Genomic DNA, 25,133 nt, shown 5'->3' with positions numbered 1-25,133 from the left:
CCCGTAAGCAACCAACTATAACAATGTACTGGTTCTCCGTATTTCAAACGGAAAGATCAATATACTACTACTAGAAGGAGCACGATCGACGACTCGGTACTCCGTACTCACGCGGTATACAGTGAAGCCAGTGATGCAGTCGTCGGAGACGGTACGTGCTACCCACATTTTGTCTCGGAACTTACACTACTACTCATATTCTTGGGCATATAGCTTTAGTCTAGAGTTAGTGTACACATATACTACTACTCCATCAAATACACAGCATATTTTTCCATGGATAAGGTGGAGCTAGTGTGCAATATGTATACGCCACTGGATATATATGACAATGACGCGTATATAGGAAAATACTTAGCGCAGAAGAAACCAACGGGTGTTGGTTTACCGGTTCCGTGTGCCAGCAGCCGGGAGATGCCGATCGATCATCAGCCTAGCCAGCTTTTTCATCATCGATCATATCTGCATCGTTCATGAATGACGATTCTATAGGTTGGCGCAGCCGTCGCAAATTATGTATTGTCGCCCCATCTTTTTGGTTGACGTCGAACCTTATGTTACGTACGTGCTGAACCCAGCTAACATCATCCACCTAATTATTTGGCATTTTCCTGCGTTATTTTTGGTGTAATTCAGTGTCTCCATGCTAATTCTCGCTTCCCGGAAGCTCAGAACAAGGCCATCGATGATCCAGGCATCCAGCAGTTTACCAAGTCTTATATAAAAATAAGTCTTTGGGTCGTAAGCATGTATCATCCGTGATTTACTTTTAGCGCATCAAGATTTAGAAAGAATGGCGCTTGTAATTAACTAATTTGCCACTACAAAGCGCGAGCTGGCGAAGGGTCGCGCGTAAGAGCATCTCCAACAGACGCTGTCGCATGCGTGAGCGCTCGCGCGAAGCTCCAGCAGACGCGGGAAAAGGGCGCGCGCGGTAAAAATTTTGCCGCGCCCGCGCGTTTGCGCTATCCCACGCGGGAAAATTGTCGCGTGCGCTACCGCGCGCGCTATAAAGACGACACGCGCGAACGGGCCAACTGCCTCCCGCGTCTGAAACTTCCGCGTGTCACTCCGCCTCTCCCCCACCGCTCTGCCTCCGCGCCGACAGTCCGCCTCCGTCTCCGGCGCCATGCCTCCGCGCCGCCGCTCCGCCTCCGGCTACCGCGGCGTCCGCGCACGGCCGAGCGGCCGCTTCGACGCCGAGATTCGCTCCGGCGAGGAGCGGATCCGGCTCGGTACCTTCGACACCGCGCATGAGGCGGCGCGAGCCTACGACGCCGTCGCGTGGCGCCTCGGCCGCCCCCGCCGGCAGATGAATTTCGACGATGTTTGGACGCGCGAGCAGGCAGAGATGCTCGCGCCGCCATCGCCGCTCATCACGACCGAGCAGCGGCGCCGCGCTCGCGACCTCGAGCAGCGCCTGCGCCTGGCGGAGCAGGATGAGCGTCTGCGCCTCGAGTGGGCGCGCGCGTTCCCGGAGGACGTCGCCGCCACGGAGGCCTTCTACGCGCAGAAGGAGGAGGACAAGGCGGCGATGAAAGCGAAGAAGAAGGCGAGCCGCGAGAAGCGCCGCGCCGAGTCCGCAGCGAGGAAGAAGGCGAGGACCGACGCGGCGGCGAGGAGGAAGGAGGAAAGGAAGAACGCCGCAGGGCCGTCGACTGTCGTCCACTCGTCCTCCTCCGAGTTCCAGTACACGACGACGTCGACGCCGGTGTCGGACACGACACTGAGCAGCTCGACTTCGACCGGGAGTCCGACGACCAGTCCGAGTAGTAGTTTTTATTTAGTATTTTCGTTTAAATGTCGCATTGTATCGTCGCACTTTAAATATATTCGTATTTTCGATCAAATTTCATAGTTTGTTTGATGAATTTTCAAAAAAAAGCGGTCGGATTAGCGGTTTGTGACGCGCGCGCTGCAAAATAGTGCCTGCAGCGGAGGTGCGTTTTTCGCACACCAACGCGCGCTGCAAAATACAGCCTCCGCCGGGGGCAAATTCGCTATGCGCGCGCGAGCGGTATACAGCGCGCCCAATCGCCGGTATAGCGCGCGAGATTTTACAGCGCGCCTGTTGGAGATGCTCTAAGGCACCTCCAGCTTCATTCACGCGAGAGCAGCACGTCGACTGGGCTCTGGATTATGACGTGCGTACGCTCCCTGTACATCTCATTCGATGCGTACGAAGTTTTCGATTCGAGGGAACGCAGGAAACATGTTCGGCGTCGACTGTCTGAAAACGGACGCCGGCGGGTTTGCTGCAGACGTTCTGGTTTCTAGTTCCTGGGTACCTATCAGCTGGCAGTTTGACTTGATTTATTTTTCCGAAACACGCTTCTCTGTCTGACTGAATGAATACAGTTGTTGTTTCCTGTCCATGTCGAAGCTTCTGATGTGTGTAAGTTGCCATGAAGCTACTGTGTCTCAGAAATGTTTGCGCGTCCCTTTTGTTTGTTTGCTCCTGCTTGGGTGAATCCGTAATGGGTTGACCATCTTGGCAATAATTTCGCTCTGACGTTTTAAAAGTTGGAAGAATGTTCTTCGTCTTCTTTAATCCAAAGCTACGCGCAATTTGATGAGTTGAAAATGTCACGATGGCGTACGTCCGTGGTCTCCATTGTTTTTTTAGAGAAGAACACATCTTTATTATTATCTTCTAAGAGCATCTTCAACAGAGACTCTATAATATGGAGTTGTAAAACCGGTTTCAGCGCCCTCTATACGCTTTTAGAGTACGAGGCAGGCGACTCTTGGGGTGAGCATCTTTTTACCAGCAGCGCTAGAATACAACGCCAAAAACATATTTTTTCACATATGTGCATCAAAAAAATATCAAAGAAGATCAAACAAATAGTCTGGAAATCAAACATGTCGATTCTCGGGGTGAGCACATGCATGGCCGCCACAGGGCGAGGCCGGGATGACATCGGACGAGGACGAGGCCGAGGAGGGCAAGGCTGGGGCGGGGCAAGCTCGGGGTGGCGCCGGCTCGGGGTGGGGCGAGCTCGGGTGGTGCGGCAGCACGCTTTAGCTCGCGCCTCAAATATAGCGCGTTGGATATTGCTTTTTAGCGCGTGCTCTGTTTTACAGCCTTTGTTGTACCTCCCGCATCCAAAAACGAAAAGTTTTTAGCATGCAGGGTGTGTTTTAAACGTTTGCTGGAGACGCTCTAATCCTAGTTATGCCGGCCGTTGTGTTTGGCTAGGTTTGTCTGAACTCTGAAGACTGACGACCGAACGAATAATCAGCGAGTCATCTAGCAACGTTTTCGATTTTTCGAGACAAAGGAGTCTACCAATTACGTTTATATGGGCTGCCAGAGACTGAGAAGCCCAGGCATAACATCTTGTTCATTCGGGGCTAATAGACAAAGAAACTATCTGGGCCTGACCTTCTTAGTTAATCCATGGGCATACTATTTTTTTCTCAACCTCTCACCGTGTACAGACTACAGAGTGGAGCAGCGTCGCGTCCGCACTGAGCCTCGCCGCGAGCGCGAAGGCAGTGTGCCACGCCGCCGCCCCCCGCTGGCAACTCGCCGCCACGGCACCACCGCCTCCCCAGTGAGAACCCCGTCCACGGCTCGCATTCCCTCTCCCGTCTCTCCCGCGGTCTGCCCCCCAACCCACCCTCTCCCCGACTCCGGTTCCCCTTACTCCTAGGCTCCTAGCCCTATGCCCTAGCCGAGAGCAGGGACCAGCGAGGCGCGGCACTGCTGGTGGTCGGCGCCCACCCAGGGCCTCCGGGAGAAAGCAGGCGCAGGACGCTGGAGCTCCAGGCTCAACTCCGAGTTCTCCAACACACTAACTTGGCAACACTCCTTCCCTCGGTACTAATTTTCAGAAAAATTCCACCGCAACTAGTTTGATGTGTAACTCGTTTGATCTCTAATGAATTGTAGTACATAGGTAGAGGTTATTATTGATAGATTGAATTGTATATAGATACTCCAGTGAATTGATTGTTGATAGAAGATATGTAGGCATGCAAGGTGTAAGCCCCAGAAATTGTCTTATCTGAACTTTTTAAGATATGTAGGCTTCGATGCAACATTCTGAGTTAACTATGATTTCTGTTATGTCCATAAGACAATAATGCTATCGTCAAATTCCAATACTAGTAGTATGTTTGCATGTCTTATTTGTGTCTCATTTTTGTATGAAGGTGGACCACCCTGCTTCAAAATCCTGGATCTGCCACCGAGTCCGGTATGAAACTGGTAAGTGCCAACTTTGTCTTCTTTCTGTCGCCATACCCCAATCACCTGATGTGAACGCTGGAGTCTCATAACAGACCTGCTTGGCCGCTCCTGGCAGTGGCGGCGGTTACCATGCGCCGGCGAGCCACTTGCTGGAGCTGGAAGGGCTCCGCCTCCTGCTCGACTGCCCCGTCGATCTCTCGTGCCTCGCTGCATTTGCCCCGGTGCCCCTCGACGCGGGATCCGGCGATGCAGGGGACCTCATCTGCGCAGTGCCCTACTACTGGTCACCAGCGGTGGCTGCAGCCGCCAAAGCAGGTGGCGTGGATGCCGTGCTCGTGTCATCTGCCACGGGGATGCTTGGGCTCCCCTTCCTCACCCGTCTCCCCAGCTTCGCGAACACCAAGGTGCGCCCCCCATCTTTGCTGGACTGCTACTCTCTAGGGTGCAAACTGGCACTTGTTTGGGTGTGTGTGGTTAGTGACTGTTCTTCCTGGTAGGTTTACGTTACAGAGGTAGCTTCAATGATTGGAAAGCTAATGATGGAGGAGCTGGTGGAGATGCACTCTCAGTTTGTAAGCTTCTATGGACCTGATATGGATGGGATACCCAAGTGGATGGAAGGGGAGAAACACAGTAAACTCATGTCAATGTTGCAGAAGATAGGGATTGAAGATGAGCGGAATGATTTATCTCCTTTAATGCCTCTCTACAGGTACATTTTTAATAAGCGACATACCTGCCGAATTGCATCATCTGGCATCTGTTATATATTTTAATTGTGCACCAATTTATATCTGAAAGCTTAAAACATGTTCAGCTTTCCTTGACCTTTAGATATAGTTCATCGGAAATACTTTTGTACTTACACGCATGGGATATAAGCATATAGTATCAAACCATCTGATAAGCTGAACAATATTATCTGCATAATGTCATTTTAGAATTTGATGTCAATTAAATGATGTCCCTAAATAGAAAAATCACATGAAAACAATTATATCTTATTATTCAAGAACAACCTTAGTTCTGTACAAAATTTCGTCTTAACTTTTGGTTTATCCTAATTATAATCAAATTCTAAAGTTGACAGGATACCAAAATTTTATTTGTAACTATATGGTAAGTTGTAACATAGGATACATTATATAAACTAAGAGTTACTTGAAATCCATGAATGACTCTGAAATTTGAAGTCGCCTCTGATAGGACAATAATTTGACTGATTACATATTACATCCCTAGTAGTTGTAATCAATCTCAGTGTTAAACCAGTCTTCTTGGTTATAACTGACGATCCACATGGCACATGCTTCCATAAGCTTAACATCTCACTTGCATGCAAATAGAGCCGATTATATTCAGTTATTATAAGCAAGTATGTGAGGTTGGACCATATGGTTGCCATTCAATTATATGACTGCATCTGTATTCATGACACTCCTAGACTTTTATCGTCGTGATTTTCTTCTCTTAACTGGGCTACACCTATTTGGCAGTGCAGCAAACATAGAAGAATGCATGCAGAAAATCCAGCCTATAAAATACGGACAGGAGGTTTGCTTCAATGGCATGTTGATGTTGAAAGCCTCTAGTTCTGGCCTGGAGCTTGGCAATTGTGCCTGGTCATTAGAAGGTCCAAGAGCAAGTATTACCTACTTGCCAAGCACAGTGTTTGTGTCAGCCCATGCCTTAGATTGTGACTATAACTCGCTGAAGGAAAATGATGTTATATTGTTTTCGGACTTCTCATCCTTGAATGTCATGGATGAGGATGATGAGAATCTGGGTGAGAATGCAATGCTTTGTGATGACTCAGTGTCGAGGTATGCTAGTTTGTTTCACTTCTGTTTCTTATGACTTGCATATGTGTTAATAGTAACCTTCTCTGCCTTCTTTTGTATCGAATGTTACTTCAAATCTAATAGGGATGATGGTGTCGGTGAGGATGAAAATGTCCAGATCCTGTGTAAGAATGATGACATTGCAGAGGAGATTGAGAGAATCAGCTTCATATGCTCATCTATAATAGATGCGATAAAATCTGGAGGTTCTGTTTTAGTACCAATAGAACAACTTGGTGTTATTCTCTTAATCTTGGAGCTTATATCAGAAACTCTACATTCTTTCGACGTGAAGGTAATTGTAGTCATTGACCCCTTGCAATTGTATAGCGGATTCATTGTTTTAAAATAGTATCATTAGCGGCTATTATGGCGTGGCTGAAATGAACGAAAAGCGAGATGATTCAAATCGATTGATAGATGGCCTGATCTGTTCTGATAGATCGAAAGGTTTTCTATCAATAATAAGGGTTTACCTCTTTCTATCTATTGATGATACAAGATATCTATCTATTCTGGATCCATCAGAAAGAAATCGATATGTATCTGATGGAGTCTACATCGTATCTAGAGCGCCCAAGCGTTTGGCCAGCTCAGTTCTATTATCCATCGGTCCAATGCACCGGCTCATCTCATGGAGGGAAAAAGCAAATGTAGTTAGTTGATATTTGTATTGTTCATGCTTAATGCGCTCTGTCCATGTTTACCTCAACTATAGCGGGACTCGTTAAATATTGTTAAAATATGTTTGTACTCTGTTTAATGCACTTTGTGAACACAAGCATATACTTTGTTTAGGATATGCATGGTTTTGCTAATGTTTAAATGTCAAATTGACAATGCCCGACTCACATTCAACTGGCTGTTAGATAATTAGCATTAAAGAGGATTTAGAGCTCCTTCTTTAGTTCTACAACATGAAGCATTAGGCCCATTCAAAATCAATATATTTTCTCTTTATATCACCCACTTGTTTTCCCTCATGTTTTTCATCTGTTGTTTTGGTCTGACATTTTGTTCCTGTTTGAGTCAGGTACCCATATTTATCATTTCTGGTGCAGCAGAAAAAATGATTGCCTTTACCAATGCTGTGCCAGAATGGCTATGCAAACCACGCCAAGAAAAGGTCAGTCCCTTCTCACTATGCTAGTCTTGGAGTCTTGCCATATGAACTTAACATAGTCTTACTGGAACATTGTTTATCCTGCAGCTATTCTCAGGGGAGGCATTATTTGGCCATGTGGAGCTTTTGAAGGAAGGCAAATTATTTATGTTCCCTCATCTATACTCAAAGGGCATGCTGTAAGAAGTTTATCAAAAATCTGTTTGTTAGTTTTTACTACTATACAAAATTATACGTACATGATAGGTAACCTTAAGATTGTTTAGTTTAGGAATCACAAACTGTTACTTGTTCTTCTATCCTTATAGAAAGGTACTGGCTGTTTCTTACTTTGGTTGTATGTTAATTTTCACAGGTCCAACAATATTTGATTGTTATGTATAGCATCGTTTATGGAACATTTCCTGTTTTGTATCATACTTGAATAGTTGGACTTCAGTTACTTTTGACCTGCTATTCCTTTCTTTTCTGCTGTGTAACAACACTTGAGTTCTGTCAGGGCAGCATGGAAGGAGCCTTGCATTGTATTTTGTCCAGACATGAGCCTTAGGCATGGCACAGTCGTCCATTTGCTTCGTCGGTGGCATGCAGATAAACGAAATCTTCTTATTTTGGAAGTAAAAAAGTGTCTAATCTTTGTATCGAACCTAGCATAGTTTGACTGCCACTGTAATGCTAATTTCGCAATTATTTTATGTGCAGCAAGGAGTTGATGCTGAGTTGGCTCTTAAGGCTTTCATGCCTGTGTCAATCCAGATCCTCGAGTGTTCTTTCCTTTCTGGAATAAAGTATGCTGCAATGTCGAAGCTTATGTTTCTATTTCATCCTACCAAGCAGAATATGTAGATTAAAACTTGACTTTCTTGTTGACAGGGCGGGGAAAGTTAATCCATTACTGACAGTTCTCAAACCGAAGCTTGTTCTGGTACGCTATTACTTATTTTTCTCGCATCCATCCAGTGGAGCTACTCTTCTCCATGCCAGCGATTATTTACTTATGCTTTACTTCACTGTGCAGTTTCCTGAAGAAATGAAGTTACGGTGCCCACTGAAGGAGGGCGCTCCATGGCCATGCCTGTATTACTCCAAGGGCAAGACCATCGAGGTCCCGAACACACGAGAAGAATTCGAGGTGCGACTCGCAGCCAACGTGGCCCTTGGGTTGCAGCCTAGGCAGCTGGATGGGACTGTCGCTGTCGCTAGGTTGAGAGCAAAGCTCCATCTCAGCAACGGACAGTATATGCTGGTTGCTCCCAAGGATCAGTCTGATGACCAAACGAAGCGGCTGTCGCTGCACTGGGGAGCTGTTGATGCAGGCCGTGTGTTGTCGGCGTTGCTAGAGAAGGGGATGTCATGTGCTTTTTCCGGAGATGATGTTGGTTTGGTAGGTTCTGAGCGCTCTATTTTGGTTACTAGTCCGGGAGACGCTCTGGTGAAGATAACGTCCGAAAGAACCGTTATTTACTGCGATGATGAAGGAACAAGCAAGCAAATTTATGATGCTCTTGGTAGCGTTTGTAATGGAATCTAATTACGTGCTACTATATGATTATGAAAAGGATAGATGTGGAATGTTATGATCTGGGTTTCGCTGAGAAATTGATGGGGATTGGAATGGTCTGTTGGAAATGCAAGACCAACTAAGTTGAACAGTGATAATCCCTCGAACAAAAAGTTAGTTGGTCTGATGAAATACGCTTCTGACTGTCTGAAAACACAGTTGTGTTTTCTGTACTTGTGGAAGTTTCTGATGGTGATGGGTGAGTTGCCATGGAGCTACCGTATTCTTGAAATGTTTTGTGTGTCCCTTTTGTTTGTTAACTCTTACCTGCTTGGATGAATCGGCATATTGGTTGACCCTATCGGCAAGAATTCTTGGCTATGTTTTAAAGATGTGATTTTCTTCCTTCGCCGTCTTTAATCGAAAGAGACGCTGAATTTTCTGACTTTGGAAATGTTAAGATGGCATACATCTATGGCGGACATTGTTTTTTCTTACAGAAAAACACTTCTTCACTAGTTAATCTAAAAAAGCATGTTTTGTTAGCTTACAATTATGATTATCACTGCAAGAGGGCATGACATACCGCGGCAGCTTGTCTGGACGGCAAATCAGGAGTTAAAACTTGTAATATTTAACAGATCGTACTATTTCATCCTTTTATATTTTCTAAGAATAACTTCCACATTAGCACTCCATCCTCTAGCTAACCTCCTGAAATTCCTAACATTATGCTGCCAAATATCAATAGATCTGGTAAAGCCACCATGCTTGGCCTAGGATTGGCAACACTAGTAGTAGTACCGAAATTTCAGAGATGCTGGCTATGATTTTCTTAGGCTTATGTAAGAATTGCACTGTGTATACTCCAAGATTCATCGAAGCAAATTTACATCTGAACTGGTGTACGAGAGACGAACACAAGCTCCATAAAAAGTCGCAAAAAACAGATAAAGAAACCACAAGGAATCTCTGAACGTTGGGCACACGACACGATCGAGCAGAGATGCATAAAAAGGAGAGGTATGCTTCTTCAGTTAGTTGCGGTGGCGGCGGCGGCGGCGGCGTGAGACATCATCGCCATGGCAAACTCAACAAGCTTGCCGACTTCCGGCATGACCGGCTCGACCGCGTCCAAGGCGCCGAAGCTGTCCGCCCACGCGGCCAAGAGCGGAGTCGTGGCAGGGTCGAAGGTCTTGACGCCCTTCATCGCGTCGCCCACGTGAACCCATGGCAGGAGGCCGCCGAGCATGAGGTCCACGTACCCAGCACTGTCACCACCGAAGAATGGTTTCCCCTTGGAGCACTCCTTCAGGGCTCCCTCCAGGGTCTCCACCGCGGCGGCCGCCTGCTTCGCCCCCTCCGCCTTCTCCTCCTCCGTCTTGCCGCTCGACGCCTGGCTCGACGCTTTCAGGAGCTGCAAATTATGCACAAAAAGAAAAACCTTGTCGTCAATGTATGCGGCCCAGAAGCGAGCAACGGCACGGTCATGGGGATCCGCCGGGAGGAGAGAAGGGCCGATGCCAGCGAAGGCCTCGTCGATGTATTGCAGGATGACCGACGACTCGCAGACGGGCTCGCCGTTGTGGATCAGCACCGGCACCTTGGCGTGGACGGGGTTGGACTTGAGGAGCAGCTCGCTCTTGCTCTTGAGGTCCTCCTCGACGTACTCGTAGCTCACGCCCTTAAGGCTGAGCGCGAGCCTCACTCGCAGGACGAACGGGCTTGCCCACATGCCGAGCAGCTTCACTTCGCCGTTTCCTCCTCCGGCCATTGCTGGTGTGTTTCTTTCAGTTCTTCTGTTGTTGGTGTTTGGCTGGAGGGGACGAGGGGTATGTATAGCTCGACTGCACGCGCACAGATAGCTCCGGCCGGTGCGATTCTACGATTTGTTTGGTTGTACTCAGAGTATTTTAATATCATTTTTCTGATCATGTTTTTTTTTTGACGTGTTTTCTGATCATGTCTTGCTATCAAGTACGCCATCTATTTTGCCTTACCGGTGCTTCTTTGACTTGACGAATATGAGCATATCCGTGCCAACAACCCTTCGAATTTGTTTATTACAATGATAATTTTCATATTCATCTTCTAACCATATGTCAGAGCTGAAAATAGGCCACAGATAAATCAGTCAACATCACTAAATTTCTAGTGGATACTACAACATGGGAGGTTTGACATTTCCCTCCGGAAGCCATTAACGTCAGTTTCATCAGCGTGACATTTGTGTTTTTCAGGCTTGGAGAACAAGCTTCATAGCACTATTTAATTCAACATAAGCTGGTCATCCGGTGGAACGGCAGTATAGTGATGTCATAGCTTAGAAGATAGTATGTGAATGAACTGATTAGTGGTTTGCATGATGATCGATTCAAAGTCAAGTTGCAGCGGTGGACACGAACTAATATTATCTGGATTAGGCTACATTTTAGGATTGCGTTGACCAAACATTTAGTTCACTCTTAATCTGCATCTGTCCAACTCGTTATGTGATTGTCATCTTTTCACACAAGAAATAGAACGCAAGAGAAAATGCATACAATATATATAATGTTTAGTGCTTTCAATTTGGGTGCTCTCGTGGGACTAATGCACAATTAGACTACTAATGAAGTTATGAAGAATTCTGAATTTATTCATAACAGTGGAACATGATGTATATACCACACTACACGTCTAACATCCAAATTCATGACAGTAGGTCTACTAGTTCATTGTACTTATCGAAGCAACTATACAAGGTAAAGTATTATTTACTAATAAATGGGTCGATAGAAGTTAGATTCAAAATATCAATATTGTCAATTTATTTGATACTTATTGCATTTGTTAACCAACCATACATGGTTAATTGTTAGCAGTACCACCAGCTCTAACCCTCAATCTAAGGAAGGAGTGGGACCGAGACTCGTACCAACTCAGGATCGTGACACCATAAGACTCCATCGATCTACTATGAAAATTACTCAATTATAGAGGACTAATTGGACCTAGTCCGATCATCCAACTAGCTTTGAGCTAGTTTGTTACGACACTGTTGTCCATTCTTCGGTTACAATCTAACGTTTATAGACACAACGTGCCTCACTTAAATAGACTCCTCGTCGTGTCTCTCCCCCTATAGTCTTCACTTGGCGGCTTGGCCTAATCTCCTCCCACGAGCCAACCCGATGCATGTCGCTTCCTTGTGGGCTGCTCCCTTCTAGGCCCAGGGCTTGGAGATCTGTTGTTGGTAGTAGTGTCACTAGCATGTGGGGTAGGGCTATTGACAACCCCTCCTTGGAAACATGCTTGCCCCCCAGCCAGGTGAAAACATGAACTATTGACGCAACGAAACCAAATCTTTCCAGGTTGTCTCAGGTACACTAGTCTGATAGTTAGAACTTGAGAGGTCATGTGGTGGCCATCCTTAGGTAGTCGTTGCTCCAGCACGCGTACAAGCATCTATAAAACATCATCATGAGAGATGGTAGTTGTGTTGATACCCAATACACAGCTTTATCTGGAAGAAAGAAACATGATCCTGCGATTGACTTTAGGATTTTGAAGGGCATGAAGAACTTGAATGAAAGCTTTTGGTTTGATCGTTTGACGACAGAGGACTAGATGTATTATTTGTAAGTGAAGCAAAACTTCATCTCCCACACCAAATATTCTCTTGGTGAAGTTCTTGTCAGCCCGGTGTTTCATGTGTTGTTGCATACATAAAAAATGCTCACGAATTGAAGCCATGATCAGCAAGCGCTAATTGAGCCACTCATGTATGCCACCGGAAGTATCGCGGTTGACGCCTATAGACGAGCTCGAATGGGGACTTGCCCAAGGAGGAATGATATTTCATGTTATACCAGAATTGACACAAGGAAATCCACTTATACCACCACTGAGGACGCACACTAATGAAACATCGAAGATATTTTATTCCCATCCATCTCGGGGTGGTTCACACGTCCAGTCTTCACATCCATCTCGGGGTGATTAGCGATGCTCACCTTAAGTTGCATACTAGTTGCATCAGGGACGAATTTACAAGATAGACTTTGATAGGCTTGAGCCTACCCTCCAATTTCAACAAAGGTTGCCAGAACTGGCTGGTAAAGACTGGGTTTGTATCAAACACTAGTGAGTAATGACAATGGCATCCCATGCAGACGGTAAATTTTGCTAACAAAGAGCTCGGCCACTTTGCTAGCAGTGTATGTATATGCTTTAAGTGGATAAATAAAGTGTGCGAGGACAAACGTGCAATTGTACTAGAGAGATCGAGAAACCTGAGCCAGGCCCATGGCAACACGGGCCATGGCCCAGGGCGCTGGGAATATTTTTCATACTGTATTCCCTTAAAAAAAAGTGATCTGCGGCGTAGCCCAGGTCAGGCCCAACTCGGTGCCGGAAGCCCACGTTTCGTCGCTCCCGTGTCCCGTCACTGCCTCGCTCGCGTCGTTGCTGCACAAGCCACGCGCACCCACGCCAGCAGGCTGCCTTGCCGCCGCCGGAGTCCCGGAGCCCGTCCCTGCCTTCCTACCTAGCCGCCGTCGCCTGCCCGCCTCCGTCCTGCACGTGGCTCCCTGCCTGGCCGGGCCGCCTCCTCCAGCCCTCGTCGGCTCCTCCGCGCCGCGCCGCCGCCGACTCCTGCGGTACTGCCTCGGCCCCCTCTTCCCTCAATTCCTATCTTCTTCGATCCAATTGCTTTCCGTCGCTCCGGCTCTGCTGCTGCCCCTCTCAACTAGGTAACTTCTATGTTTAGTAATGGAGGATGAATAACTCCTGCACTGCACGATTGAGTGATTGTGGTAGGGTACTATGGTTTAACAATTGTTTGTGCAATAACTGATTTCATATTGTAGGGACATAAGACGAAGAGAGATATTTTCTATTGACCTCAACACAGAACGAATCAACAATTGCAAATACTCGATCTGAAGAAACTCCGAAACCTGAAGAAGCTCCTTAAACCGAAGATGCTACCCAAACTGAATCAACTCCCCAAAGTGAACCTTCAATTTCAACTTAAGCAAGTGACAGCCTAGTGATTTGGTACTATCTTTTGTATCCTGCTCTACTATTTATAGTTTTTAGTCATCTCTAATGGATTTGATAACCTTTTCTGTTTTACCAAATTTTCAATGCTATTATTACAGGAGTTTTTGCAGTAGTGTTTTTTTTCCCGCTTAGTTTTTAGCCCCGGGCTTTCTCCAATCCTGGCTCTGCCACTGCGTCCGCCTGTTCCTCCCTTGTTCAGCTCCGCCTTCGTTTCTGCCCCCCAATCTGCCATGAAGCTGGTAAGCGTCGATCTCTCCTCTCTCTAGTAAAAATCCTAAGCATCTGATGCTAACGTTGGTGTCTTTTGACAGACCTGCTTGGCTATCCCTGGCAGGAGCGGTGGCTACCACGTGCCGGCGAGCCACTTGCTGGAGCTGGAGGGGCTCCGCCTCCTCCTCGACTGCCCCGTCGACCTCTCGGCCCTCGCAGCATTCGCACCATTGCCCCTCGACACGGGCCCCGGCGATGCGGGGGACCTCATCCGCGCGGTGCCCTACTACTGGTCGCCGGCGGCGGCCGCCGCCGCCAATGCAGGCGGTGTGGACGCCGTGCTCGTGTCGTCCGCCACGGGGATGCTTGGGCTCCCCTTCCTCACCCGGCTCCCCAGCTTCGCGAACACCAAGGTGTGCCCCTCATCTTTGCTGGACTGCTACTCTTAGTCCATTGCATCTTAGGTTGCAAACTGCTAACCACTACTTGTTTAGGCTGCAGCTTTTGTTAGGAATTTGAATGATTGTGCACTGCATGTTTAAAAGTGTTCTTGGGTGCATGGTTTAGTGTTATTCAATAATTGATAGCTATTCAGATCATCTGGATGAAGCCTGCAAGCCCATTCCTTTTTTTTCGTTTGAATGGTTAGCTCATTGCTTTTCCTTCAGCTTGTTGCTGATAAGATTATAAAGCCGGGAGAACACAGGACCAGAACAATTGAACTTGCTGTTTTGTTTTGAACCTTTTTAAGAAGCCCACTCATGTATGAATAAAAGGCCCATTGGCTTATACTCCTGATTGCAGACACTTAACAACCTAAGGTCCCTTTAAGATAAAATGGAATATAGGGGCCGATATATTTGGTATTATTGTCTTTGCTTACAAATATTTGCTCATATTCGAATACCAAGGGATCAAAATATATAATGTTGGCTTTATAATCTTCTTTAGGATGAAACTTCACCTCCCTGGTTAGGCATTAAAACCCATAAAATATAGTGTGTGGTTGTTGACTGTTCTTTATGGATAGGTTTATGCTACAGAGGTAGCAGCAAGGATTGGAAAGCTAATGATGCTGGAGCTGGTGGAGATGCACTTTGAATTTGTGCGCTACTATGGACCTGATATGGATGGGACACCCAAGTGGAGGGAAAGTGAAAAACTCAGTAAACTCCTGTCATTGTTGCAGAAGATAGGTATTGAAGATGAGGGAAATGATTTATCTCCTTTAATGCCTCTCTACAGGTACATCTACTATAAGACACATACCTGCCGAATTGCATCATCTGAAATCTGTTATAGTTTAATTGTGCAGATCTATATCTGAAAGCTTATCTTTCCTTCATAATTCTTGACCTTTAGATATAGTTCACAGTGGTTAATTAAATTGGGTTAAATTCTTCGGGTTGTGATAGAGGCATATAGTATCCAACTATCCGATAAGCTGAACAATATTATCTGCATAATGTCATTTGAGAATTTGATTTAAAAGATTGCACGAGAACAGTTCATATCTAATTATTCAACTATTCAGGGACAAACTTAGTTTTATAGAACAATAGTTTTTGGTTTATCCTAATTATAATCAAATTTATGAACTAACAACAGTCAGTTTATGATATTTTACTAGCCAGGTAGTAAATCTGGAATTTTAATGGATATCAAAATTTTGTTCGTAACTATATGGTAAGTTTGTAACATATGATAGTTTATATAAACCAAGAATTACTTGAACTCCATACATGACTCTGAAATTTAAAGCCGCATCTGATAGGACAATTACTTAACTGATTACATCTTGCATCCCTATTAATCGATCTCAGTGTTAGACCAGTGGTCTTGGTGATAACACGATCCACATGCTTCCATATGCTTAATACCTCAGTTGCATGGAAATAGAGCTGATTATATTTCAGTTATTATAAGCAAGTATGTGAGATTGGACCATATGGTTGCCATTCACTTATGTGACTGCATAGAAGATTCACTACTTGATAATGGCATCAGTACTTCCATGACACTGCCCTTTCATCCTGCTTTTCTTCTCTTAATTGGGTTACACCTATTTGGCAGTGCAGCAAACATAGAAGAATGCATGCAGAAAACCCAGCCTATCAAATACGGACAGGAGGTTTGCTTCAATGGCATGTTGATGCTGAAAGCCTCTAGTTCTGGCCTGGAGCTTGGCAATTGCGCCTGGTCATTAAAAGGTCCAAGAGCAAGTATTACCTACTTGCCAAGCACAGTGTTTGTGTCAGCCCATGCCTTAGATTGTGACTATAACTCGCTGAAGGAAAATGATGTTATTTTGTTTTCTGATTTCTCATCCTTGAATGTCATGGATGAGGATGATGAGAATCTGGGTGAGAATGCAATGCTTTGTGATGACTCAGTGTCAAGGTATGCTAGTTTGTTCCACTTCTGTTTCCTGTGACATGCATATGTTTTAATAATAACCTTCTCTGCCTTTCTTTTGTATCGAATTTTACTTCAAATCTAATAGGGACGATGGTGTCGGTGAGGATGAAAATGTCCAGATCCTGTGTAAGAATGATGACATCGCAGAGGAGATTGAGAGAATCAGCTTCATATGCTCATCTATAATAGATACGATAAAATCTGGAGGTTCTGTTTTGGTACCAATAGGACGACTTGGTGTTATTCTCTTAATCTTGGAGCTTATATCAGAAACTCTACATTCGTTCGACAGGAAGGTAATTGTAGTCGTAGACCCCTTGTAATCGTATTCCGATTCATTGTTTAAAGCACTGTCATCATATATTTGTATTGTGCATGCTTAATGGCTTTGTCCATGTGGACCTCAACTATAGAGGGACTCATTATTAAATAATGTTAAAATATGTTTGTACTCTGCTTATGCGTTTTGTGAACACCAGCATATACTTTGTTTAGGATATGCATAGTTTTGCTAATGTTAAAATGCCAGTTGACAATGACTGACTCATGTTCAACTGGCTGTTAGATAATTCGCTTTAAAGATGGTTCAGAGATGCGTGTGGTGTGGTACAAAGGGTGTTTAGTTCTACACTGTTGTAATATGAAATATTGTGGGGGAATCCTTTAGTTCTACAACATGAAATATTAGGCTCATTCCACTATATTTTCTCTGTATCACCCATTTGTTTTCCAACATGTTTTTCATCTGTTTTCTTGGTCTGACATTTTGTTCCTGTTTGAGTCAGGTACCCATATTTATGATTTCTGGTGCAGCAGAAAAAATGATTGCCTTTACCAATGCTGTGCCAGAATGGCTATGCAAGCCACGCCAAGAAAAGGTCATTCTCTTCTCACTATGCTAGTCTTGAAATATGAATTTAGCATGGTCTTACTGGAACATTGTTTATCCTGCAGCTATTCTCTGGGGAGGCATTATTTGGCCATGTGGAGCTTTTGAAGGAAGACAAACTATCTATGTTCCCTCATCTATACTCAAAGGCCCTGCTGTAAGAAATTTACCAAAATTTTATTGGTTATTACTACTATATGAAGTATACTTGATAGGCAACCTTAAGATCGTTTAGCTTAGGATCATAAATTATGACGTGTTCTCTTCTACTACTACTCTCTTTATAGAAGCTTGATACTGGCTATTTCTTGTTTTGGTTGTATGCTAATTTACACAGCTCAAGTAATATTTGGTTGCTATGTTTAGCATAATTAATCGACCGTTAACTATTTTGTATTCATATGAGTTCACTTGAACAGACGGACCTCGGTTACTTTTGATCTGTTGTTCCATTCTTTTCTGCTGTGTAACAACACTCTAATCCTGTCAGGGCAGCATGGAAGGAGCCTTGCATTGTATTTTGTCCAGACTCGAGCCTTAGGCATAGCACAGTTGTCCATTTGATTCAGCGGTGGCACGCAGATAAACGAAATCTTCTTGTTTTGGAGGTAAGAAAGTGTCTAATCTTTGTACCGAACCAGCAAAATCTTGGCTTCTATTGTAATGCTAATTACATAATTATTTTATCTGCAGCAAGGAGTTAATGCTGAATTGGCTCTTACGCCTTTCATGCCTGCGGCAATCCAAGTTCTCGAGTGTTCTTTCCTTTCTGGAATAAAGTATGTTGCAACATAGAACCTTATGTTTTTCTACTTCATTACTAGCAACACAGAATATATGCAGATTAAAAGCTCGACTTTCTTGTTGACAGGGCTGGGAAAATAAACCCATTGCTGGCAGTTCTCAAACCGAAGCTCGTGCTGGTATGAAGCGACCATATTTTCTTGCATCCATCAGTGGAGCTACTTTCCTACAAGCCAATTACTATTTTACATATGCTGTACTTCACCGTGCAGTTTCCTGAAGAAATGAAGTCACGGTGCCCATTGAAGGAGGATGCTCCATGGTCGTTCCTGTATTACTCCAAGGGCAAGACCATCAAAGTCCCGAATACACGAGAAGAATTTGAGGTGCGACTTGCAGCCAATGTCGCCTTTGGGTTGCAGCCTAGACAGTTGGACGGGACCATCGCTGTCGCGAGGTTGAGAGCAAAGCTCCATCTCAGCAATGGACAGTATATGCTGGTCGCTCCAAAGGATCGGCCTGATTGTCAGTCAAAGCAGCAGTTGCTACACTGGGGAGCTGTCGATGCAGGCCGCGTGTTGTCAGCGTTGCAAGAGAAGGGGATGGCATGCTCTTTTTCTGTAGACGATGGTGGTTTGGTAGGGTGTGAGCGCTCAGTTTTGGTTACTAGTCCAGGAGACGCTCTGGTGAAGATGATGTCCGAAAGAACTGTGATTTACTGTGATGATGAGGATGTAACCAAGCAAATTTATGATGCTATCGGTAGTGTTTGTAATGTAATCTAAGGATGTGTTCGGTTCCAGAATGGCAAGGAACGGGATGGAACCGTCCCGTGCCTAGCTCCCATCCTGGCGTTCGGTTCCAGAATTCTGAGGAATGGGATGGAACCAACTCGTTCCCCGAAAGAGCATATTCCCGGAATATGCCGTTCCAATCCGTTCGGCCGAATCGGCCGGACCGCGCGGAACGAGCTCAATCAGCTCGCTAATCCTTTTCTCTCCTCCAGCGCGGAACGAGCTCGACCAGCCAGCGCGGCGGCGGCCAGGGAGCTCGACCAGCCAGCGCGGCGGCCAGCCAGGGAGCGCGGCGGCCAGGGAGCTCGACCAGCCAGCGCGGCGGCCAGCCGGCGGCGGCGCGGCGAGCTCGACCAGCCGGCGCGGCGGCCAGCCCGGAGCGCGGCGGCTGGGGAGCTCGACTCGGCCAGGCGCGGCGGCCAGCCAAGCACGGCGGCGGCGGCCGAGGAGCGCGGCGGCTGAGGAGCGCGGCGGCGGGGCCGGCCAGGAGGCGGCGGCCAGCCGACGACGGCGGCGGCGGCCGGCAGCGCGGCGGCGGGGCCGACCAGGGAGGCGGCGGCCGGCCCGGCACGGCGGCGACGGCCGAGGAGCGCGGCGGCGGGGCTGAGCCAAGACGGCGGCGGCGGCCAGGGAGCGCGGCGGCGGGGCCAGCCAGGGAGGCGGCGGCGGCCAGCCTAGCGTGCAGGCGACGCGGATTAGGCAGTATTAGGCATAATTTAGGTTAATTAAAATTTTAGATTAAATTATGGTCTAATTAATAAAGTATTTAGACTAATTAGGTTCCTTGCTATTCCAGTGCAACCGAACACAAGTATGAAGTGGAATGGAATGGAGTGGAATGGAATGGAATGGAATGGTTCCATTCCATTCCACTTCATCCTACAACCGAACACATCCTAAGTTCTTGCTACATGAGAATGAAAGGATGAATGTGGAATGATCTGACTTTCACTTCGTTATAGCTGTGGAAGGGATGGGGATTGGAATGGTCTTTCGAAATGCAAAACTTACCCCTCCGTACCGGTTTATTAGGTCTCCATGTACTTTATAAAAACTTTAACCATTGAATTTTATCAACAAAATATGAGATGTCACAAAATTTATACGATAAATTTGGTCAACAAGATATGTCACAAATTTCATATTTTATCAGTGGTACTTCCTCAAATTATACTACTTCCTCCAATTTATAAAATTATTAGGGCTTTAGTTTAAATTTATAAAAGGTGCCAGGGCTTTAATTTAGAATGTGCTTTACCGCAGGATGAAGCCAGGCATCCATATCCACTGGCGAAACCCATTTGCTCTTGGGAAAACAGAGCCAAAGCCCATCCCACCGCACTCTGACTTTTTTGTTTTTTTTTTCTGCGAATTACCACGCACTCTGTCTCAGTCTGATTCTTCCCTTCCGCGGCCGGCGGATGGCCGTCTCCCGCCGCTTCGACCGGAAGCTCCCCTCCATCTATCCAAGCACCAGCTCCTCGTCTGGCCGGAGATCTCCGAAGACTCAACCTCATCCATCTCCATATCCCTCGACCCATCCCTTCCGCTCCTCCCGCTCGCCGTTTCCCTCCTCTCGTCGCCGAGCCCCCTCCCGCCGCTTCCTGCACTGCACGCGGCACGACCCGCGCCTCACGCCGCTCGACCTACGTCTCCTCCTCGCGGCCGCCTCCGCGTCATCGGCCTCCCGCCGTCTGACGAGCCTCCTCGCCGCGCGCCGCGCGGCCTCCAGCCGTCTCCACTCGCTTCGGCGTCTCCGCAGGCGTTTGCCAAATGTTCGGAAAATTGTATACGAGAAGATAAATCCCGTGGCTTCAACGACATACTGGAAGAAATCAGCAGGTTGCAGAAGGCGGTGGGTTGTTTCCCTTTCAACATGAGTGTATTGGCAAGAAGGTTAGTTGTCCTGTTTAACCAACTCCCAGGATTAGCTGTGAAGTCAGGTGAACTAATATTGTATGCAAATCAACCCATGCTTCTGCTTCTGCTGATCTTGTTCCCAGTACATGTCAGCACTCAGCAGCACTGGACGTTGACCATCAGAAGAGTCTATCATTGTAAAAAAATGGGAAAATCAAAGTGTGTCATGCTATCATGAACCAATGGTTTTTATGGTCATGCTCTTTTCGTCACACTCCCTTTTCCCCACGAAGGTTGTCTGAGATTTGTAAAAATTTGTATGTATCTAGATGCTATTTAATGTCTAGATACATTCAAATTTAACAAATCTTAGACAACCTTCGTGGAACGGAGGGAATATTTCGGTATGTTTGGATAGCAGCCGCGGCTCGCCCAACCATTTTTTTGGAAGTTGACTAGTACTGCCGTTTCGGTTAGGATTAGAGCCATAGAATCGCAACCACACCAATATTTTGGTCGCCCTATTCAGTTTCTGTGCCCGCGCGTTGGCCAGATCCCGCCGGCAAAATCCTATGCCAAATATTTGGCGTGTCAATTTTTGCGGGGCTGACTGGGCCATGGTCCAAACAGCCCCTTATTTATGAATGGAAATTTTATTGAGCGAATGTTGGAATTTTGGTCTCCTGGAGCGAACATATCCTAGACCGTCAGATTTACAGTGTACGGTGGATGGCAACTTTCTTTATTTTCTTTGTCACGTGGCAAAATTGCCAGGGCCCATAGAAAACGATGGCAACTTTCGCTCGGAGCTGTGTGGGGGCACACCTGGGCGAACGTCCGCGCCCGATGACCTTTTTTTTAAACGTATCAAGTGATAGTACCCAGACTGTTTCTCAATATATCAATTGTGTGATGTAACGATAGAACCCACACCATTATCATTGCATTTCTCTCCAGACTGGCTGATAGAACAAACTCTCTGGAGTGATATATGCTGGTTTCTTTGAACTCGACCAAAAACATTTTATGATACCAATTTGTTTTTGGCACGAACGTTCTACAAAGTTAATTTGTCTTACTTGACTACTTTTTTTCCCTAAGAACACCAGAGTTGGCCAATTATTTATAATTTTGAGACAGACATGTTTGTGCTATGACTTCCAAGTGTACGTCACCCTGATAATGATAGATCATACATGCATACATCACGCGATTTGTAATTTTCCTATTCTCATGGGGACTCTATACTAGCATATAGCTTCTCCTAATCTGGACTAACAGTACGGCATTTACTGAAAATGTGCCATTTGTAGACCACATTGTCCACCAGACCATTGTAGTGGCTGGCTGGCTGGCCGGCTGGCTAATCCAGAAGTACTATATCATCTGTGCAGCAATGAAGCAATACCTATACTGAAGCCACAATGAAGCACCTCCATCATGTCGGCCTCTTCCTTTTCTCTTGCTCTTGTCTCCTGCTATGTGATGCCGTGCCTGTGAGAGGCAACATCCAACGTGAAGCTGAAGCACTTGTGAATTGGAAGGCTAGCTTGGCTGGTGCCAACAAGTCCCTTAGATCATGGTCACTGGCCAACTCCACCAGCCTTTGCAGGTGGAGGTACATCAGCTGCAACTCAGCCGGGCACATCAAAGAGCTTAACCTTGATGGCGCAAGTCTGAATGGAACACTTGATAAGTTTGACTTCTCGGCCTTTCCCCACCTGAAGAAACTCATACTGTTTGAGAATGGTCTACACGGTACCATTCCAGCAGGTATTGGCAACCTGACAAGATTGGTCCAGTTAGACATCGGCGTCAACCCATATTTGAGGGGCATCATTCCACGCAGCATTTTCCAGCTGAAGCATCTTGTTGTACTGCGACTACTAGATTTGGGTCTTGATGGCACGCTACCTGAAGCGATTGGTAACTTGACGACCTTGGAGGAGCTACGTCTCAGTTTTGTTAATTTGACTGGATCAATCCCACAAACAATTGGGATGCTCGTGAAGCTCCAAGTGCTGAGCCTTATAGGCAACAATTTGACAGGGAGCATCCCAATGGAGATCGGAAACATGACAGAACTTCAAACCATATACCTTCGACATAACAATTTGGAAGGGCAGCTACCAGGTACCATCTCTCATCTGGTAAAACTCCAGGATATTATTCTTTCAGAAAATCAGCTCGTAGGTCACATCTTCCCTGGGATTTGGAATAGCAGCCTCCTTCAAACAGTCAACATTGCAAACAACAACTTCTCTGGGATGTTCCCACCATCCATTTGCGTAGGAGGAGCGCTGACTTGGATCATTGCTGGATACAATGGATTTACTGGCCTTCACCATCAGACATTTCAAAACTGCACAACCCTCCAGATTGTTGACTTCACAGAAAACAATATTGTTGCAGAGCTGAGGGACTGTTTGAGCGAGCATCCAGGAGAGCTTACCACCATGGCTTTCAGTCAAAACCAGCTGCACGGCACGCTTCTGACAGATCAGGGTGAGGATTTTTTTCGTAACCGTACTTACTTAAGGCTCATAGACCTATCAAACAATGCCTTACACGGAGGTCTCTCGAATTGTTTCTGGAACTTGCCAGATTTAGAGTTCATGGATCTGTCTAGTAACTCATTTAGCAGTGTAGTTCCATTTTCGAGGACATGTCAAGATAATCTCAAATATATAATCCTAGCCAATAACCATTTCAGAGGAACCTTTCCTCTGGGTCTTAAGAAATGCAAAAACCTTACTGCTCTAGACCTTGGAGGCAATAATTTCTGTGGCGCAATACCTTCTTGGTTAAGCATGAGTTTGCCTAAACTCAACTTTCTTCGATTGTCATCGAACATCTTTGATGGTATCATACCCCACCAGATATTACAATTTCGCCAACTCCAGGTATTGGACTTGTCAAAAAACAAGCTCACCGGACCGGTGCCAGATGATTTTACAAATTTCACCGGCATGGCACAAGAACAAAGAAACATTGAATCCATATACCCTGACCAAAATGATTATCGAGTGCAGATTCATATAGTTTGGAAGAATGTGGATTATGTTTACCATCTGATGATAGCAGCCATGGCAGGTATTGATTTATCTGGCAACTCTCTTTCGCAAGAGATCCCAGATGGTCTCACAACCCTGCTTGGTCTCAGGTACCTGAACTTATCAGGAAATTATCTGTCAGGTCGTATTCCCAAAGGTATTGGCAATCTGGTACTGCTGGAATCACTGGATCTTTCTCGGAACCAACTCTCGGGTGAAATTCCTCCAAGCTTTGTAAGTTTGAAGAGCATGAGCACTCTGAACCTCTCAACTAATGAGTTATCAGGGAGGATACCTATGGGCAATCAGCTGCAGACCCTCGTAGATCCATCGATATACAGCAATAATCCAGGGCTATGTGGTTTCCCGTTGAACGACTGCATGAACTCGTCGACACCGGATCAAAATGAAACGGGTCACGCCGAAGATAGGGAAGCACTGTGGCTGTATTGCTTTGTGGCTGCTGGGTTCATCTTTGGGTTCTGGCTGTACTGGGGCATGATCTTGTTTCGCAGTGAGGTAACCAAGAAGATTTATAGCTGCATGCTGTTCTTCCAGGCCAAGAGCAATGTGTGAGCTGAGTGCATTGTGTGGTGCTGTGAAGTGAAGGTGCGGGCACGTATACACACCCAATATCGAGCATGCCTGTAATATAGTTTTGCCGTGGTTGTAAAAGAATTGTGAGGACAATGTTCTGTACGTTTGCTATTACTTCGACGTGTATGCCGTTGTTTCCTGGCACTGAAACCAACAATGAGTGATGATTATGTGCAGCATTTACTTGTGATTGTGTGGCAAGTCTGTTTCATCGAAATAAATGGGTTCATTAGAACCAAAAGTGTCATAATTTTGTGTTATATGGCCAAGTTCTGTGTTAGCAGTAATAAGAATGTACTTTTGACTTTGCTTGTCCAGCCATTTTTTGTGGTTTCTGGAAATATAATTGTTTTGGAATCTCAACGAGAGACTAATACTAAACAGGTCTACGATCATTATGAATTCGATAAAAAACACTGGAGCAGAATACGCGGGTGGGGAAAGTTTACCGGAATCACCAACAAATGCTGGTTCTGTAATGTTATTGCTTATTTTCTGTTGCTTTCTTGAAGCCAGTGATAGAAAATAAGTTTTCTGACGCCCTATTTCGTTCTGTCATGTTATTGACCACCCCTGTATCACCCCGACTTTATGGATAGAATTTGAGGTGGGAAAACGCTTGCTTTCGGGCGACCGATCGCATGCCAGCGATTGATCCCTTACTCGCTCGCTCGTCCGGCGGCCTGCCAGCAGTTTTTTCGCACAGGCCCATTAGCCCATAAACACTTCCTGCTGCGATTTTAGCCCATGCAAGCAAAGTAGCCAGCGCAGCCCATGCAAGCAAAGCAGCCAGCGCCATTCTAGGTTCGTCATGCTGCACGTAGAGATGTTGTATACGTTCGTTATTTTTGTAACAATT

The 25,133-nt window shown here is 46.0% G+C and overlaps 4 protein-coding genes across 6 annotated transcripts; 3 read left to right on the top strand and 1 right to left on the bottom strand.

The window, feature by feature from the left end:
* The first annotated feature begins 4,423 nt into the window (after positions 1-4,423).
* On the top strand, positions 4,424-8,809 carry LOC124661990 (integrator complex subunit 9 homolog). 2 transcript variants are annotated; one of them, XM_047199881.1, is made up of 10 exons: positions 4,424-4,602; positions 4,696-4,910; positions 5,695-6,021; positions 6,124-6,334; positions 7,073-7,165; positions 7,250-7,341; positions 7,662-7,779; positions 7,865-7,950; positions 8,036-8,087; positions 8,181-8,809. In XM_047199881.1, exons 1-10 carry the CDS (start codon positions 4,552-4,554, stop codon positions 8,691-8,693), a joined length of 1,758 nt encoding a protein of 585 aa, XP_047055837.1. In that variant the 5' UTR covers positions 4,424-4,551; the 3' UTR covers positions 8,694-8,809. The 2 variants fall into 2 exon arrangements, with proteins under 2 accessions (XP_047055837.1, XP_047055838.1); XM_047199882.1 differs by lacking the exon at positions 4,424-4,602 and having other exon boundaries at positions 4,806-4,910; positions 5,700-6,021.
* Positions 8,810-9,696: 887 nt separating this feature from the next.
* Positions 9,697-10,444, bottom strand: LOC124661992 (probable glutathione S-transferase GSTU6). The gene has a single exon (XM_047199883.1). It carries the CDS (start codon positions 10,435-10,437, stop codon positions 9,697-9,699), a length of 741 nt encoding a protein of 246 aa, XP_047055839.1. The 5' UTR covers positions 10,438-10,444.
* A 3,788-nt stretch (positions 10,445-14,232) lies between these two features.
* On the top strand, positions 14,233-19,723 carry LOC124661989 (integrator complex subunit 9-like). 2 transcript variants are annotated; one of them, XM_047199879.1, is made up of 11 exons: positions 14,233-14,332; positions 14,950-15,164; positions 15,993-16,319; positions 16,423-16,633; positions 17,123-17,215; positions 17,292-17,383; positions 17,717-17,834; positions 17,920-18,005; positions 18,098-18,149; positions 18,243-18,756; positions 19,666-19,723. In XM_047199879.1, the coding sequence occupies exons 1-10, from the start codon at positions 14,282-14,284 to the stop codon at positions 18,753-18,755; spliced, it is 1,758 nt and encodes a 585-aa protein (XP_047055835.1). In that variant the 5' UTR covers positions 14,233-14,281; the 3' UTR covers position 18,756; positions 19,666-19,723. The 2 variants fall into 2 exon arrangements, with proteins under 2 accessions (XP_047055835.1, XP_047055836.1); XM_047199880.1 differs by lacking the exon at positions 14,233-14,332 and having other exon boundaries at positions 15,053-15,164; positions 15,998-16,319.
* Positions 19,724-21,970: 2,247 nt separating this feature from the next.
* Positions 21,971-24,351, top strand: LOC124660300 (probable leucine-rich repeat receptor-like protein kinase At1g35710). The gene has a single exon (XM_047198112.1). It carries the CDS (start codon positions 22,049-22,051, stop codon positions 24,251-24,253), a length of 2,205 nt encoding a protein of 734 aa, XP_047054068.1. The 5' UTR covers positions 21,971-22,048; the 3' UTR covers positions 24,254-24,351.
* The last annotated feature ends 782 nt before the right edge of the window (positions 24,352-25,133 follow it).

The sequence above is a fragment of the Lolium rigidum genome, chromosome 6, assembly GCF_022539505.1.
Source record: "Lolium rigidum isolate FL_2022 chromosome 6, APGP_CSIRO_Lrig_0.1, whole genome shotgun sequence".
NCBI classification, from domain to species: Eukaryota; Viridiplantae; Streptophyta; class Magnoliopsida; order Poales; family Poaceae; genus Lolium; species Lolium rigidum.
The sequence above is the reverse complement of the archived record's forward strand: the minus strand, read 5'-3'. Positions and strand labels throughout refer to the sequence as shown.